The following is a 17506-nucleotide window of genomic DNA, read 5'->3' on the forward strand; positions in this document are numbered from 1 at the left end:
AATTGGAAGCTATGCTATACTACAGCATTATTTACCCCAAATGTGTTCTACTTGTTCTGATTCATCTTTCTCTAACTGTGGTACTCACTATACAGGGAGTTATTTTTCTTTGTCAGCTCAAGGGGACTCAGGTTGGATTGTTGGATTATTCTAGGTATTGGCAGTTTTGCTAAATGCAGAGGTGAAATATCCTCTCTCCTCATAGGCTAACAGTATAAAAGAGAGTGATTCACAAATCCTTCTGAGGTATGTGGAAGAGGCTGTGGGTTCATGGGTCTTCTGTTCTGACCCAGGCTCCAGGACCAAGAGGTCTCTGCCCACCCACTCAACTCCTTCCTGACCAATGTAAAGGTAACAGAACAGATATATTCATGGGGACAAAATATTTAAAGAAGCAGGGCAGGAGGACATGCGGTCCACAGATCTCTGTTAACCAAGCACTCCTCCAAACTTAGTTTCTTCACTGCCTTTCCTGCAGGTTCCACTGGTTTTCTCAGGCACTCACCAAGCCAGAAGGAGAGAATTACCAGTTCTTTCCCACACACAATTATCCAGAACTCCAAGCCTTACTAGCCTTTTATCTTCTCGACTCTAGCAGCCATTTGTTTCAAGAGGAAGTTGTCAGTGAGGGAAAGGAAGCTGTGTTGAGATTTTCACATTCCCAGAATGCTGTAAAACACTTTAAAAAATGTTTAGTATTCTAGTAACCTCAGAAAAGAAAAGCAAGAGTGAGAGGTAGACATACCACTTCTTTTCTAGGTTAAAAAATATTTTATAAATAAGCTGATACTTAAACATTCCTATCTTTCTTGTGAACATTTGTGCCATGTGCTGACTATTTTGGAGCACAAATTCAAATTTCAAAAAATAGCAGATAAAATAGAGCAGGGCAACAATTATGGCAGTAAACAAAACCATATATATTTTAAAAGTCAGTGTTAAGTGCTAAAATGTGGACTTGAGCATGATTTATTGTGCTGGATAAATTCAGAAGAATTGATGAGTGATGTTAAATTATTAATTTGCTGAAAGTGGGAGAGGCCACCACCTAGAACCATATGTCATAAATATTAAAGCTATCCCATCTAAAGAACTTATGTGGGCAATGAATTATAAGGACCACTATAGATCGATTTTGGGTTAATCATAACTCTTTGTGCCTGTAATTCACACTTTAACCCCCACTGACCAGTAGTTTAAATTGTAAAGAAGTTAGCAGCTTAGAATGCGAGGATAAAATTTATTTCCCCCACATTGTCCTCAGGCCTTTTCATTTTTATTTAGTGAGCAAAAATAATAAATTTCCATTCTGCAACCTTTATTTTAAATATAAAAAGCTCTGCTTTTGTTTCAATGCTGAAAATCAGAAATGCTTAGATAGCAATAGTCACAAAATCAACAGGCTTCAGGGGTCTGGAATCATAGAAACCAGATTTTCATTCATTCCAGTGGTTTTGACAAATAGGCAACCTATTTTTTAAAAGCTCAACTCTTTTTTATCTTAATAGTGTGGTCACATAGCATTAAAAAAGTTGCATTCCTTTCTTTTCATGGCTCTTGCTACATACTATGTTGCATTATTTTTATTTATATAAATATTATTTCTCAAACTGGATAGGCTATGCCTTGAAGACAAAGGCTACTATCTCTCACATGTTTTTGCATTCCTATGGCAAATATCTCCCAGGAATTTATCTTTTATGTAGTGAAAAAAAGCATAGAAGGTGGCCTTGAGCTCAAGTTTCACATTTACCACAAGTAATTGCTATGACTTAGAGCAAGTTCCGTAACCACATCTGTGAATTAGGTATCATAATATCAGCTGCCTCACGGTGTTGTAAAGAACAAATAAATTTATGTGTAAAGGCATCTTTAAGAGTGAAAAACACTTTCTAAATGTTATCTATTATCATGAGGAAGAAATGGAGGACAGAGGGAAGATATTCCTTCTACAGTAAAGGGAATTCTTCTCTAATGCTTTAGTTTGTGTCATCTTTCCATAAATATTCCCACTGAATTTTTTTTTAATAAAAAGGGATCATCATCACTGTCTCTCTGTAGCTATAGATTTTAAAGTGAACTTTGAAGGAATTTGATAAATTAAAGGTTTGTGTAAGAAAGAATATAGTTTCCCAATTAAAAACAAAGTCTGGACTTCCCTGGTGGTCCAGCAGTTGACTCTGCACTCCCAATGCAGGGGGCCGGGTTCGATCCCTAGTCAGGGAACTAGATCCCACATGCTTCAATGAAGATCCTGCATGCCGCAGCTAAGACCTGGCACAGCCAAATAACTACGTATTTTTTTTTAAAAGTCATTGGGATAACAGGTAGTGGTAAGTCTATTTGCTGGCGGCATGGACTTCTGCAGTTATTACAGGAGACTGCTGCCTAACAAACTGAAAAGCACTTTCAGCATTAGGTCGTGGTGGAGATGGTAGAACAAGGGCATCCAGGACAAGGACATTCTACAGAGAAGAGAAACCTGCCATCATCCATCACATGGTGAGGAGCACAGGTATAGGTTTTAAAAATAATTTTCCCATTCTTCACTTTACTTGGCAAGAAATGCAAATATTTGAGAAAATAACATTACATGTTTACAGTTCCTCACCAGACAAATGGAAAACTGCAGAAAACTAGAAAGTTAAAAGAGTGTGCATGAGCAAGAAATGGTTACCAAAGGGTATCTCTGTTCAATCAGTTAGGCATTAAAGATAAGGAACTTGAATAAATATTTGGGGTTTTCTTGGACAGCTATTTCAGTTACCAGAATATTTGAGCAGGCTGTCTAATTCCCCCCTTAATGAAAATTAAGTTCCCCTTCCTTTAAACCACTTTAACACTTCAAGCTTCTTTTATGGTACTGACCATAAAATACATTGTGCTACAGCAATTTAGCGCTTGATTTATCTTCACTACGAGTTGTAAACAACTTGAGAGCATGGGGCCCAAATCTTACTTACCTTTAGATCCCTTACAGATCCCTTCAGGATCTTAAAATTAATGCACAATGATTATTAGTGAAATGAAATTCAAAGAAAGATTACAGTACAAATATTGTAGAAATGGAACAAAACCTAGCTCCTAGCATGATCTCAGTAGTGAGTCATCCATCGCAGGCTATTGGCATCTCGGCACTATTATGGGGACACAGGTGTTGAGCATCAGTAGCTACCATGGTCTGTCTGTCAATCACCACAGCATTCTGGGGACCAGGAATTAATAATGTTGGAGGTAGATGCCACTTTGGATTCCTTTCCTTCCTTACAAACAAGGCCTGGAATATATTGACATTGAGCTCCCAGATATAGTTTTGCCCACTGTTTAACCTGTATGAATTACTCTGCTGGCATGGAACTCACTGGTTAATAAATCAATGGCCCGCAATTCAGCTGCTTATCCAAACATGACCTCAACGATAAAGACTAGTTGAAAATTTTTAAGTAATATCCATCACCTATTCAGATGGATTGAAAATTTCCCAGGCCAAACCTTCAATTATTATTCTGTTGAAAAGTGATTTTAGGTTTTGTTGATGAGTAATTTTCTAGATAGTTTTAATTTAATGGTTAAAAACCATCCAAAGGACAGTGATTGTATGTTTTAGTAGATGAAAAAGGCCAGGGTTATTTTTAAAAGCTAAAATAGTTTGGGTTACTATGCAACATTTCATGGGCCTTGCTGCAGGCTGTAATCATACTGTTTTAATGGTTCTCTTTTTTAAAATGCATTCATAATGCTTTGTAACATTAGAATTACTAGACGCATGTATATAATGGCAATGATAATGTTACCATACACTTAAATAGAGCTCTACAGTTCACAAAGCATTAACAACAATGCTAGAACACTTTTCTAATAGCAAAGCAATATGTCTCCAACTGGGGAGGTCCCCAGATGGTTGTAAAGAAGCTGCAAGGGGATCCAGGAGGCCAGAGTGGCTATTTGAAACAGAAGAAAATAGCAAAAATCAAAGTAGGTTGCTAGAGGAGGCTTCAAGGTCACTGCTATCTCTCTGTTACTGTAGGTGTAGACCCAGAAGGCTAGAATAGCAGATATGGAAGTTGATGATGAAGGGTAGCAGAATATGCCACCCCAAAATATGCAATGTTGACATATTATTTTGAGCTGCAGACACTTGAAAAACAGCAAATGCAGGGACAGGCTTTCTCTGAACTCCATTTATTTGCCTAAAGATAAATCCTCCAAAAGGAACTCAATTGTCATAAATTCTCTCCTCAGGAGTTTCGTTAACCAGAGAATATTGACTCATCACAGAAGAGACTAGAAGTCAATACCACACCCAGAAAAACTTTTATCACAAATTATTATACCTTCCTTCATCTTTGCTAAAAATCATTTACTCTCCCCTAAATGGCCTATATCCCCCTCCCATTCCCTATTTAGATGGTATTTAGTCCTGAACTCTAAGTCACTTCTTTGAGTGACTCAGTTTTCCCTGAGCATCTGCCTTGTACACATGAGGCACACAGGTTGATAAACTTCTCTTTGTTTTTCTCTTATTAATCTGTCTTTCGTTAAGGTCTCAGCTAAGAACTCCTTCCCTACTGTGATTAGTGCAAGAGATCAGAGAGAGCAAGGACTGTGGCATGACTATGCAGATGTGAGTAATCAATGTAGAGGAAACTTAACCAAGTATCTTCCCACTCCCACACCGACATCCCCAGAATCTGTCAGCTTTTATAAGTATATCAAGCCTCGTGTTGAAAAATTCTTCCTGATCATATTACACATTTTTTTCCAAAAAACTTTTATTTAGAAATTGGTTTGTCAGCTTTCACGATTGTTAAAATGCATATTCCCAGGCCTCAAACACCAAACATTCCAATGTAGTAAGTTTGGGATTGGGTCTGGAGTTCATGTTTTTTAACACATGAATCCCCTGGTAATTCTAATTTTAATAGCATCACATTTTGAGAAGCACTGACCTATAGTACCTAACATAGTGCCATGAATAGTTGCATTGAATGTTTTTTTTTATCTGTTTCAAGACCCCATGGTTTAGTTGCGTTTCACTCCCAGCAAAGTATCCACTGAGCACAGTAAACTGGTCTGAAGGTTTTAGACCATATTCCATGCAAAAATTTTTATCGAGTATCTGATATTGGCCTGATCTGAGCAAATATACTTAAAAGGCAGTATAGTTGTCCTTCAGTATTTGCAGGGAATTAGTTTCAGGACCCCCAAAATCCAGGGGTGCTCAAGTCCATTATATAAAATGGTATAGTATTTGCATATAACCTATCACATCTTCCCATATACTTTGTCATCTCTAGATTACTTTTCATACCTAATACAATATAAATGCCATGTAAATAGTTGCAAATACAATGTAGGTGCTATGTAAATAGTTGCAGGCATGCAGCAAATTTAACCTCCAACTTAATCTGGGATTAATCTTTTGGGGAAATTTCTGAAATTTTATTTTTTTGAATATTTTCTGTCTGTACTTGGGTGAATCCATGGATGCAAAAACCATAGATGCAGAGAGCTGAGTTAAATGTAACAAATATTTATTTATATTTTCTTCCTCTACCTTTATGTTTAGATATCCTATTCTTTTTCCAATATTGGAAAATACAGTCTTACCTGTTCTTCTAGTTTTGTGGATTTTTTAAATTGGGTTCTTTGTTCATTATAATTAATGTTTTACACTATAGGAATTTATTTTGTATGTGATGTGACATAGTGCTTTAATATTGACCTTTTAAAATAATCACTTGTCTTACTATCCTTTTAAAAATACTTCTTATTTGCCACACTGATTTGGATTATGGTCTTTGTAATACAGTCTATATATGACATTTGTATACTTTTACCAGTTCTGTAGGCTTTTACATCTATTTTACCACTTTTCTATTTTCAAACAAGTTCCGTGCTATTTTATTTTCAAGCTTTAGAACATGTCTCACTACTTAGTATTCTAAGTCTCCAGTCATTTTTTATTTTCAAAGCTTTTTGCTATTCTCATCTGTTTTCTTCCAAGTAAATAGGCAAAGATTTTAATAAGTCCTAAAACATTCTCTGGACATTTTGTTTAGGTTACATTAAGTATCAAATAACATGAGGAAAACTAACATTTCTTTTACCATTATGCATGTATTCTTTTAGGAATATGTTACATCTTATCTAGAAATAAGTTCAAGTCTTCTTCAGTCAAGTGTTGAAGATTTCTGCATATAATCTTACTCATTATGGTTAAATTTATTCCTAGGTATTTGTATTTAGTGTAAATTGATTTTTTAGTCAAATTATATATTATCTCTTATTGATGTGTTAATAGAAAAGTAATTGATTTGCATATACCTATTTATAACCAATCCATATGTTGAAATCTTTCTTTTCTTTTTTTTTAATTGGTGTACAGTTGCTTTACAATGTTGTGTTAGTTTATGCTGTACAGTGAAGTGAATCAGCCATATGTATACATATATCCCCTCCCTCTTGGACCTCCCTCCCACCACCCGCCATCCCAACCATCTAGGTCACCACAGAGCACCGAGCTGAGCTCCCTGTGCTATACAGCAGGTTCCTGTTTTACACATGGCAGTGCACATATGTCAATCCCATTCTCCCAATTCATCCCACCCTCCCCACCACTCCCGCATGTCCACACATCCGTTCCCTATGACTGCATCTCTATTCCTGCCCTGCAAATAGGTTCATCTGTACCATTTTTCTAAATTCTACATATATGCGTTAATATATGATATTTGTTTTTCTCTTTCTGACTCACTTCACTATGTATGACAGACTCTAGGTCCATCCACATCTCTACAAAGGACCCAATTTCATTCCTTTCCATGGCTGAGTAATATTCCATTGTATATATGTACCACATCTTTATTTTCTAATATTTTTCCATTGATTCTTGTGGCCTTCATAAGTATATCATCAAATAAAGATAATTTTGTCTGAATAGCTTGAAATTAGAATTTGTTTCCTGCTTTATTGCATAGGCTAAAATGATCACAATTGTGTTAAGTTTGGGAGGGTAATAGTAGGCATCATTTTCTTGATTTTGATGATAATGCCATTAGAGTTTCAGTTTCCAATAGCTGTGCTGCTTGTTTGAGGTAGTTATTCTATTCTATACATCATTAAAGAAGAGTCTTTTTATTTATGCATTACTAGATAGATAGATAGATAGATAGACAGATAGATAGACAGACAGATAAAAGATAAATAATGGTTATCAATTTTGTCAAATATCTTTTTGATGTCTCTTGAAAGATCATTTAAAAATTTTATAAAACCTCATTTATAAGATATACTATCCCAATAACTTTCCTAATACTGAAGCATTGTTGATTGTTTTTGTTTAATAATGCAACATTATTCTTGCAATATGCCATGAAAATCAGTTTGCTGATATTTTGGGTAGAACAAGACTCTAAGATTTTTGGAGTTTTCTCATATTTTAGTATCAAGGTTAATTTAGCTCTTTGTGCTAGAGACATTTTTACTTCTACTTGAGAAAATTTGGTGATTTCTCTTTTTACAGGAAATTATCAACATTATGGATATTTTAATTTTACTCACGTAGAACATGCATATAATTATTTTTGAACCTATTTCTGAATATTTTATTTTATTTCCAGTTTCTAATTATCTGTACTTTTAACTTTATTGATGTATAACTGCCAAAAAAATTATATATATTTAAGGTGCACAATTTGATGTTTTGATATAAGTATACCTTGTGAAGTGGTCACCATAATGAGGCTAATTAACGTACCCATAATCTCACATAGTTACCATTTCTTGTCACAAGAACACTTAAGACCTACCCTCTTGGCAAATTTCAGATATGTTATACCGTGTATTGTTAACTATACTCGTCATGCTATATGCTAAATCTCCAGAATGTATTCATCTTGCGTAACTGAGATTTTGTATCCTTTGACCACCATCTCCACATTTCTCCCACATCCCAGCCTCTGTCAACCACCATTCTAGTCTGTACTTTTATGAGTCTGACTATTTTAGATTCCACATGTAAGTGGGATCATGTAGTATTTATCTTTCTATGTCTGGCTTATTTCACTTAGCATAATGTCCTCTGGGTTCATCCATGTTGCTGCAAATAGCAGAATTTCCTTCTTGTTTAAAGGTGAATAATATTCCATTGTATATTCATTATTCTCTATCTATTTTCTTTACCCATTCATCTGTTGATGAACATTTATTTCTATATCTTGGCTATTACAAATAATGCTGTGATGACCATGGAAGTGCATATATCTTTGAGATAGTGATTTCATTTCTTTTAGATATATACCCATAAGCAGGATTGTTGAATCATATGATAGTTCTGTTTTTATTTTTTTGAGGAACATCCCTAATAGCTGTAACAATTTACATTCCCAACATCAGTGTACAAGGATTCCCTTTTCTCCACATCCTCACTGAGATTTGTCATTTCATGTCTTTTTGATAATAGCCATTCTAACAAGTTTGAGATAATATCATCATTGTTTTGCATTTCCCTGATGATTAGTAATATTGAGTACCTTTTCATTTTGTATCTTTTGGCCTTTTGTATATCTTCTTTTGCAAGATATCCTTTTCTCATTTTTTAATCAAGTTATATGTTTTTGCTCTGGAGTTGTAGGAGTTCCCTATTTTTTTTTCTGACATTAACCTCTTATCAGATATATAGTTCGCAAATATTTTTTACCATTCTATAGCCTGCCTTTTCACTCTGTTGATTATTTCATTTGCTGTGCAGAAACTTTTTCCTTTGACATCTCATTTGTCTATTTTTGCTTTTGTTTCCTATGTTTTTGATCATGTTATATACAAAAATCATTGTCCAGACAAATGTCAAGATACTTTTTCCCTGTGTTTTCTCCTAGGAATTTTACAGTATCAAGTCCTATGCTTAAGTCTTTAATCCATTTTGAGTTGATTTTTGTATGTGATGTGAGATGGGAGTCCAATTTCATCTTCTCTGTGTGGATATCCAGTTTTCCCAACTTCATTTATTGAAGAGATTATCCTGTCCCCATTGTGTGTTCTTGGCATCCTTTCAGAAGATTAGTTGACCATAAATGTGTGGGTCTGTTTCTGGGATCTCTATTTTGCTCCCTCCATCTATATGTTTGTTTTTATGTCAGTACCATGGTGTTTCAATTACTATAGCTTTGTAACATATTTTAAAATCAGGAAGCATGATGCCTCCAGCTTTGTTCTTGCTCAAGATTGCTTGGGTAATCTTTGGTCTTTTGTGGTTACAATGAATTTTAGGATTTTTTTTTTCTATTTCTGTAAAGAATGCCATTGGCATTTTGATAAGGATTGCATTGCATCTGTATATCACTTTGGGTAGTAAGGATATTTTAACAATATTCTTCCAATCCATGAACATAAGATGTTTTTCTGTTTGTGTCTTCTTTAATTCCCTTCATTACTGTAATTTTCAGTGTACAAATCTTTCACCTCTTTGGTTTAATTTCTTCTATTCTTTTTGTTGTTTTGTAAATGGGATTTTCTTAATTTCCTTTTCAGATACTTCATTGTGTATAGAAATGCCACAAATTTTTGTATGTTGATTTTGTCTTCTGTAACTTGACTGAATTTGTTTATTAGTTTAAGTAGTTTTTTGTGTACTCTTTAGGATTTTATATGCATATGATCATGTCATCTGCAAATAGAGATAATTTCACTTCTTTCTTTCAAATTTGGATTTTTTTTTTTCTTGTCTAATTACTCTGGTTAGAACTTCCAGTACTGTATTGAATAGAAGTGGTGAGAATGGACATCCTTACCTATTACCTTTACAGATCTGGAGCAGAGTCCATAGGGAAATAGGACTGCTTCTAAGACTGCAGCCAGGACCACAGTTTGCCAACTGGCACTGGGGTTCAGGCCTACCTTCTTCTGAAAGCATCCTTCATCAGTCTTAGACTCCACCAGAGTTTTGCAACCTGGGTCCCAAGGCTCCCACAAAGGCACTTTTGTTTGTGGATGGCTGCCAAGTTGTCATTTCTCTGGGGATATGAAGGTGGGGGACCTCCCATTCACCCATTTTGCTGATATCATTCCATCTCCTGTACTTATATATTTTTTATTTCTCCCTAATCAGATTTATCAATAAATTACTTTCCCCTCAAATAAACAAATAAGTAAACAAGGAAATAAAAAACTGAATATTTGATTTAATTATTAGTTCTGTTTATTTTATGAATTCATTAAGCTCTGCATTTATATATAATAATTTTCTAAATTAACTTCACTAATATCAGTACTTATTTTTGATAAATTTTTGACTTAGGCTGTGAGTGATTATTGAGGGAAAAAAAGATAATCACTAAAAGATAATGTAAACAACCCAGAATAAAGTTGTGTTACCTATATGATGATAGAGAAGTTTGTATAATTATTTTTTTCCTCATCACAATGCCCACCAAGTTTGACTACAAGATTACCGTAGGTCACACTTGGCAAAAGATTAACTTAGAAGGACATAGGACAAGAAATATGTCTGACCAGCAGGGCTGTGTTAGTTATTTCTCTTCAGTGTGAGTTGTACTTGCAGAATTCATTTAGAATATAGGTCACAGGAAAGAAAATGATACCCATATTGGGTGGGTGCAAAAGCCTATCTGGCTTAGAAGCCTAATAATCCAAAGAAGTCAATATCTCTTGTAACAACTCCAAAAACACAGTTTCCAGGGTCCCCAAAGACACAAGGCCAGCTTTAAGAATTACTGAACTCAGAGAAGCTCACAGACATGGTTTCCTTTCCTGCATTTACTCTCCTCCCAGTTCGGATGACATTTACTACTCAGGGGTCATTTTACATTCCAACTTTATTATGTTTCCAAGAGAACAGAGCTGTAAATTAACCAGAAGCTAAATTCTCATTCAGAATAGGTGTTTAGTTTGAAATATAGGTCCCATTATTTTTTGCACAATTAAATATATACCAGTGTAACATTTTTTATCCTGTCTATATGACTTAAAATTTCAACCTTAAATCCTATTTTCTTTTGTTCTCTATATTTGCACAGGTAAAATATGGAAATTATGCTTTTGTATGGGATGCAGCTGTATTGGAATATGTGGCTATCAATGACCCAGACTGTGCCTTTTATACCATTGGGAATACTGTTGCTGATCGAGGATACGGAATTGCATTGCAACATGGCAGTCCTTACCGGGATGTTTTTTCACAAAGGTAAGGTTTGTGTGCGTTCCAAACAAGAAGAGAGGAAATATAGAAAGAGAAAATCCACTTGGTAACCCCATTTAGTTTATTACATTTTGTTTTCTTTGTTTGGAAAACCACAGTACACAGCAACAAAAAAGGAAATTGTAAGTGGTTGCTCAGTAAGACATTCATTTCCTAAAGCATGTACTAAAGTATTATTTTTCTCATAAAAAGGGAAAAGTTATTGCTGCATATAACTGGTTATTCTCAAAAAATTGATATACAAAATAAAATAAAAACTTAATTGTGTTTAGTCTCTGAATTTTTAGGGACTAAAAATGTCATAGAGTTAGCAAAATTAATTCATTTCTAAAAACATCAAAGCATAAAATAAACTTCAGGACCAAGTTAAAGTTTTGAAACACACACTGATTGGGATGTTTCCATCTCACTTTTGCAAAGGAAAAGGCTAAACATTTTAGAGTCTGTCATTGGTGTCAAAGTACACATGAGACTTGGCCGTTGACGTTTAGGAGACAGTTTATTAAGAAGTTATATTCATCCTCAAATCAGAATTTTCTATTATAAGTTGTTTAAGAAGGAAGATTTTAAACATATATTTTATATTAACAATGTAGATGAAAGACTTGGTCCCAAAAGGAATTTTATCATCTCTACTACCAAACAAGCTTGGACCTAAGAGAGAGTGATATCTTTCAGTTAGAAGTATGTTCCATTTGACAATGATTTTTTTGATTTGCTACTAGATATTTTTGTACCGATTTTCTAAAAGCTAACGCCAGCTTAAAGAGTGCAGTCCTGGGTGGTACTCTAGGCAGTACTAAGGCCCCAGATGTTAAACTATTTGAGTTGTATTCCTCTAAATTTCAAGATAACAAAAAGCCAGGCATTTTGTGTTTAACAATTCAGAGTCCAAATTTATGTTATAACTCTTCTATTAGCTAACTAAAAGCCTAGCCTCTCTCTTTATCAGCAAATGAGGATATTAAATTAACTCTACATTAGTCACCTTTTCTGTGTAGCAAACAACCCAAAGTATCAGTGACTTTCATAGACTTATTTCATGGGACTTCTGTGGTGGCCCAGTGGTTAAGCCTTCCAATGCAGGGAGGGTGTGGGTTCAATCCCTGGTCAGGGAGCTAAGATCCCACATGCCTCACAGCCAAAAAACCAAAACATAAAACAGAAGCAATATTGTAACAAGTTCAATAAAGACTTTAAAAATGGTCCACATCAAAAAAAAAAAGATGTTTAAAAAAATTATTTCTCATTTATGAAACTTAAGGGCTGTGATTTGACTGAATTCTGCTGTGAGTTGTGGGTCAGCTGCAGGTCTCTATGCAGCTTCTTGTCCCAGGGCCCAGGCCAAAGAAGCAGTCCTATCTGGAATAAGCTGTTCTCATTTCAAAGAAAACTTGTGAAGGAGGCTGGCGGAAACCTGTAGTGCCTCTTGTGCTTCTTTCATGGATGTGGTGCGTATCACATCTGCTCACAGACCACTAACTGGAAAGAGTTTCATGGCCAAGCCCCAAATTAGTGGGATCGGTTAGTGTACTCCACAGAAAGGGAGGAAGGAAGTAAATAACTATGAACCATAATACAATCTACCAGTGGTCCCTTCTGTCTCTAAAAACTAGTAAGTGTAAGACGAAACCAAAAGATGTATTAATTGGCAAGCAAAATATTAAGATATAAGTAATGTTGATCAATCAAAACACTTAATGATGAATAGATTCTAAGAGAAACAAACTGGAAAAATTCGATTATGCCATAGGTAATCTACCTGAAAGGCACTTGTGGTCTAGCTGGAGATACGAGACCCATGCACATGAAACAGCCAAAAATACAGACATTTCTATAAATATGTGCTGACACTTATCAGTATTGTTTATTTATACTGTGTTAAACTGTGTAGTTAAGATATTGAAAGAATTGAATACCATACAGAATAAAGAGTTAATCGAAGGAAACATGAATGAAAGCTCTTCAAAGGAGGTGAACCTTGAATTTGACCTTAAAGAATTAGTAGAGAAGAATTAGGCTGAGGGGAAAAAACAGAGAATTCTTGGAGAAACAATGAAAACAACAGAATAGAGGTGGGAGAGAGCAGAATGTGTTGGGGAACAGTAAAGACATCAAGTTAATCTGAAAGAAAATTCGAACTTTAGAATTCATGTTGTAGGCTACAAGCTGCTACAAGGACCTATTGTCCATTCTGGAACCCAGGAGTAATATGATGAAGATGGTATTTAAGGGAAATTTAATCTGGTTTTGATGTGAAGTGTGTATTATAATCAGCAAAGACTAGAACAAACCAGGACGCATGAGGTAAAGAAGGCCTGTCTAGAACTGGGCAAAGGGAAATGAGGTAGAAGAAGATGAGATGCTTCTGAGAGACACTTCTGATTGAAGAGGCTCACCATTGTTCTTATGAATTTAGAAGATAGGATGGAAAACATAATGTAATAAAGGGGATGCTAGGGTTTTATTGTACAAGACCAGCAGAAAAGTTTAATGGATCCTTAACATGAACCAGGTGGTCAAGAAAAGGATTGTTTATTCTTTAGTTGCGGTTAATTGGTTTTTTTCTTTACTACAGCTATTTATGTTTCCAGACATGATTTCTGAGTCTTTTATGCAAAGAAAATGAAGCCAATAAAATCAATACACAAACATAATAGCAGTTAAAGAAATATTTAATCAATCACACCAAATATTCCATTTCTTCTTATCTCTGTGGTGTTTTACCTTACAGAGATTTTAATTCTGAGTAAATATATTTCAGTGAACTACTAAAAAAAAATATTAAGCATTGACATTATTTTTCCTTTGATTTTCATTATGGATGTGAACAGTTTAAATTGCCCTTTTCTGTGGAGTTCCTTAATAACGACACTCTGCATCCTGGTTCCCTGGACATCTGGAGGAATAGAGAGCCAGGAAAGAAATACAATGTGACCAGTCCCTCTCTAGACATGCACCACGTTAATCTATCACCCAGACTCTCTCCCTGAACCCAGAAAATATCTGCATTCGTTCCCTTTTGCTATAGCCATTAGGGAAAAGAGGACAACTTTTTATTAACATATTTAAAAATTCTAAAAACCATCACACTTAATCATTGTACCGTACTTTAGAAATTATTATAAGTAGCTTTACTACAACAGCTTATCCTGGACTACTGATTAAACTAGATCACTGATTGCTCATATGATTATATTCAACGAAATAACAGTATTCAGAGTAATTTTTTAATAAGTAAATACTAATTATTTCTCAAGTGCCTATACCACACATATTAGATATCAAAGTACTTTAATATGTAATAAATATTAATACCTAAAATAAATATTATACAGTGATATAGTAACTACATTTACTATCTGCTATCTGTCCAATATCTTGTGTACTTACATGTTTTAATGACTTCAGAACATATGAAATGTTGTATATTTGTTTATTACACACTTGAGCATTAGTGAGCAATTATTACTCTACAAGGACACATACTGATATGAACTGACCAATCACAAGTATGGAAATTGAGACTGTGATTAAAAATCTCCCAACAAACAAAAGGCCAGGGCCAGATGGCTTCACAGGTGAATCCTATCAAACATTTCGAGAAGAGCTAACACCTATCCTTCTCAAACTCTTCCAAAATATAGCAGAAGGAGGAACAGTCCCAAACTCATTCTACAAGGCCACCATCACTCTGATACCAAAACCAGGCAAAGATGTCACAAAAAAAGAAAATTACAGGCCAATATTACTGATAAATATAGATGCAAAAATCCTCAACAAAATACTAGCTAACAGAATCCAACAGCACATTAAAAAGATCATAGGCCATGATCAAGTGGGGTTTATCCCTGGATTGCAAGGATTCTTCAATATATGCAAATCAATCAATGCAATACCTCATATCAACAAATTGAAGTATAAAAACCATACAATAATCTCAATAGATGCAGAAAAAGCTTTTGACAAAATTCAACATCCATTTATGATAAAAACTCTCCAGAAAATGGGCATAGAAGGAAATTACCTCAACATAATAAAAGCCATATATGAGAAACCAAAAGCCAACATTGTTCTAAGTGGTGAAAAACTGAAAGCATTCCCTCTAAGGACAGGAACAAGACAAGGGTGCCCACTCTCACCATTATTATTCAACATAGTTTTGGAAGTTTTAGCCACAGCAATCAGAGAAGAAAATGAAATAAAAGGAATCCAAATTGGAAAAGAAGAAGTAAAACTGTCACTCTTTGCAGATGACATGATAGTATCCATAGAAAACCCTAAAGACTCTACCAGAAAACTGCTAGCACTAATTGATGAGTTTAGTAAAGTAGCAGGATACAAAATGAATGCGCAGAAATCTCTTGCATTCCTATACACGAACAACGGAAGAGCAGAAAGAGAAATGAAGGAAACTCTCCCATTCACCATTGCACCAAAAAGAATAAAATACCTAGGAATCAACTTGCCTAAGGAGGCAAAAGACCTGTATGCAGAAAACTATAAGACACTGATGAAAGAAATCAAAGACGACACAAACAGATGGAGGGACACACCATGTTCTTGGGTTGGAAGAATCAACATTGTGAAAATGACTATCCTACCCAAAGCAATTTACAGATTCAACGCAATCCCTATCAAATTACCAAGGGCATTTTTCACAGAACTAGAGCAAGAAATCTTACGATTTGTATAGAAATGCAAAAGACCCCAAATAGCCAAAGCAATCTTGAGAAGGAGAGAGAGAGTTGGTGGAATTAGGCTTCCTGACTTCAAACGATACTACAAGGCCACAGTGATCAAGACAGTATGGTACGGGCACAAAAATAGAAAGGAAGATCAATGGAGCAGAATAGAGAACTCAAAGGTAAACCCATGCACACATGGGCCCCTTATCTTTGACAAAGGAGGCACAAGTATACAATGGAAAAAAGACAGCCTCTTCAATAAGTGGTGCTGGGAAAACAGCAACATGTAAAAGAATGAAATGAGAACACTTCCTAACACCATACACAAAAAGAAACTCCAAATGGATTAAAGACCTACATGTAAGGCCAGACACGATAAAACTCCTCGAGGAAAACATAGGCAGAACACTCTATGACATCCATCAAAGCAAGATCATTTTTGACTCACCTCCTAGAATCATGGAAACAAAATCAACAATAAACAAATGGGACCTAATGAAACAACAGCTTTTGCACAGCAAAAGAAACCATAAACAAGGCAAGAAGACAACCCTCAGAATGGGAGAAAATACTAGCCAACGAAGCAACAGACAAAGGATTAATCTCCAAAATATACAAGCAGCTCATGCAGCTTAATACCAAAAAAGCAAATAACCCAATCCACAAATGGGCGGAAGACCTAAATAGACATTTCTCCAAAGAAGACATACAGATGGCCAACAAACACATGAAAAGATGCTCAACATCACTCATCATCAGAGAAATGCAAGTCAAAGCCACAATGAGGTATCACCTCACACTGGTCAGAATGGCCATCATCAAAAATTCTAGAAACAACAAATATTGGAGAGGGTGTGGAGAAAAGGGAACTCTCCTGCACTGTTGGTGGCAATGTAAGTTGGTACAGCCACTATAGAAAACAGTTTGGAGGTTCCTTAAAAAACTAAAAATAGCACTACCATATGATCCAGCAATCCCACTACTGGGCATATACCCAGAGAAAACCATAATCCAAAAAGAAACATGTACCATAATGTTCATTGCAGCACTATTTACAATAGCCAGGACATGGAAGCAACCTAAATGCCCATCAACAGATGGATGGATATAGAAGATGTGGCACATATATACAATGGAGTATTACTCGCCATAAAAAGGAATGAAATGGAGTTATATGTAATGAGGTGGATAGACCTAGAGTCTTTCATACAGAGTGAAGTAAGCCAGAAAGAGAAAAACAAATACTGTACACTAACTCATATATATGGAATCTAAAAAAAAAATGGTGCTGATGAACCCAGTGACAGGGCAAGAATAAGGATGCAGATGCAGAGAATAGACTGGAGGACACGGGGTTTGGGGGTCAGGGGGCAAAGGGGAAGCTGGGACGAAGTGAGAGAGTAGCATAGACATATATACACTACCAACTATAAAATAGATAGCTAGTGGGAAGTTGCTATATAACAAAAGGAGATCAACTTGATGATGGGTGATGCCTTAGAGGGCCAGGACAAGGAGGGTGGGAGAGAGTTGCGGGAGGAAGAGGATATAGGGATATATGTATAAATACAGCTGATTCACTTTGGTGTACCTCAAAAGC

The 17506-nt window shown here is 35.4% G+C and overlaps 1 protein-coding gene across 2 annotated transcripts in view; it reads left to right on the forward strand.

The window, feature by feature from the left end:
• The window catches only part of GRID2 (glutamate ionotropic receptor delta type subunit 2), a 1416273-nt gene that overhangs the window by 1263844 nt on the left and 134923 nt on the right, over nt 1-17506 (forward strand). For both annotated transcript variants that reach the window (XM_057728577.1, XM_057728578.1), the window contains one exon: nt 11037-11203. In XM_057728577.1, the coding sequence (XP_057584560.1) occupies nt 11037-11203 (167 nt within the window). The remainder of the gene's footprint in view (nt 1-11036; nt 11204-17506) is intronic.

This window comes from Hippopotamus amphibius, chromosome 3 (assembly GCF_030028045.1).
Source record: "Hippopotamus amphibius kiboko isolate mHipAmp2 chromosome 3, mHipAmp2.hap2, whole genome shotgun sequence".
NCBI classification, from domain to species: Eukaryota; Metazoa; Chordata; class Mammalia; order Artiodactyla; family Hippopotamidae; genus Hippopotamus; species Hippopotamus amphibius.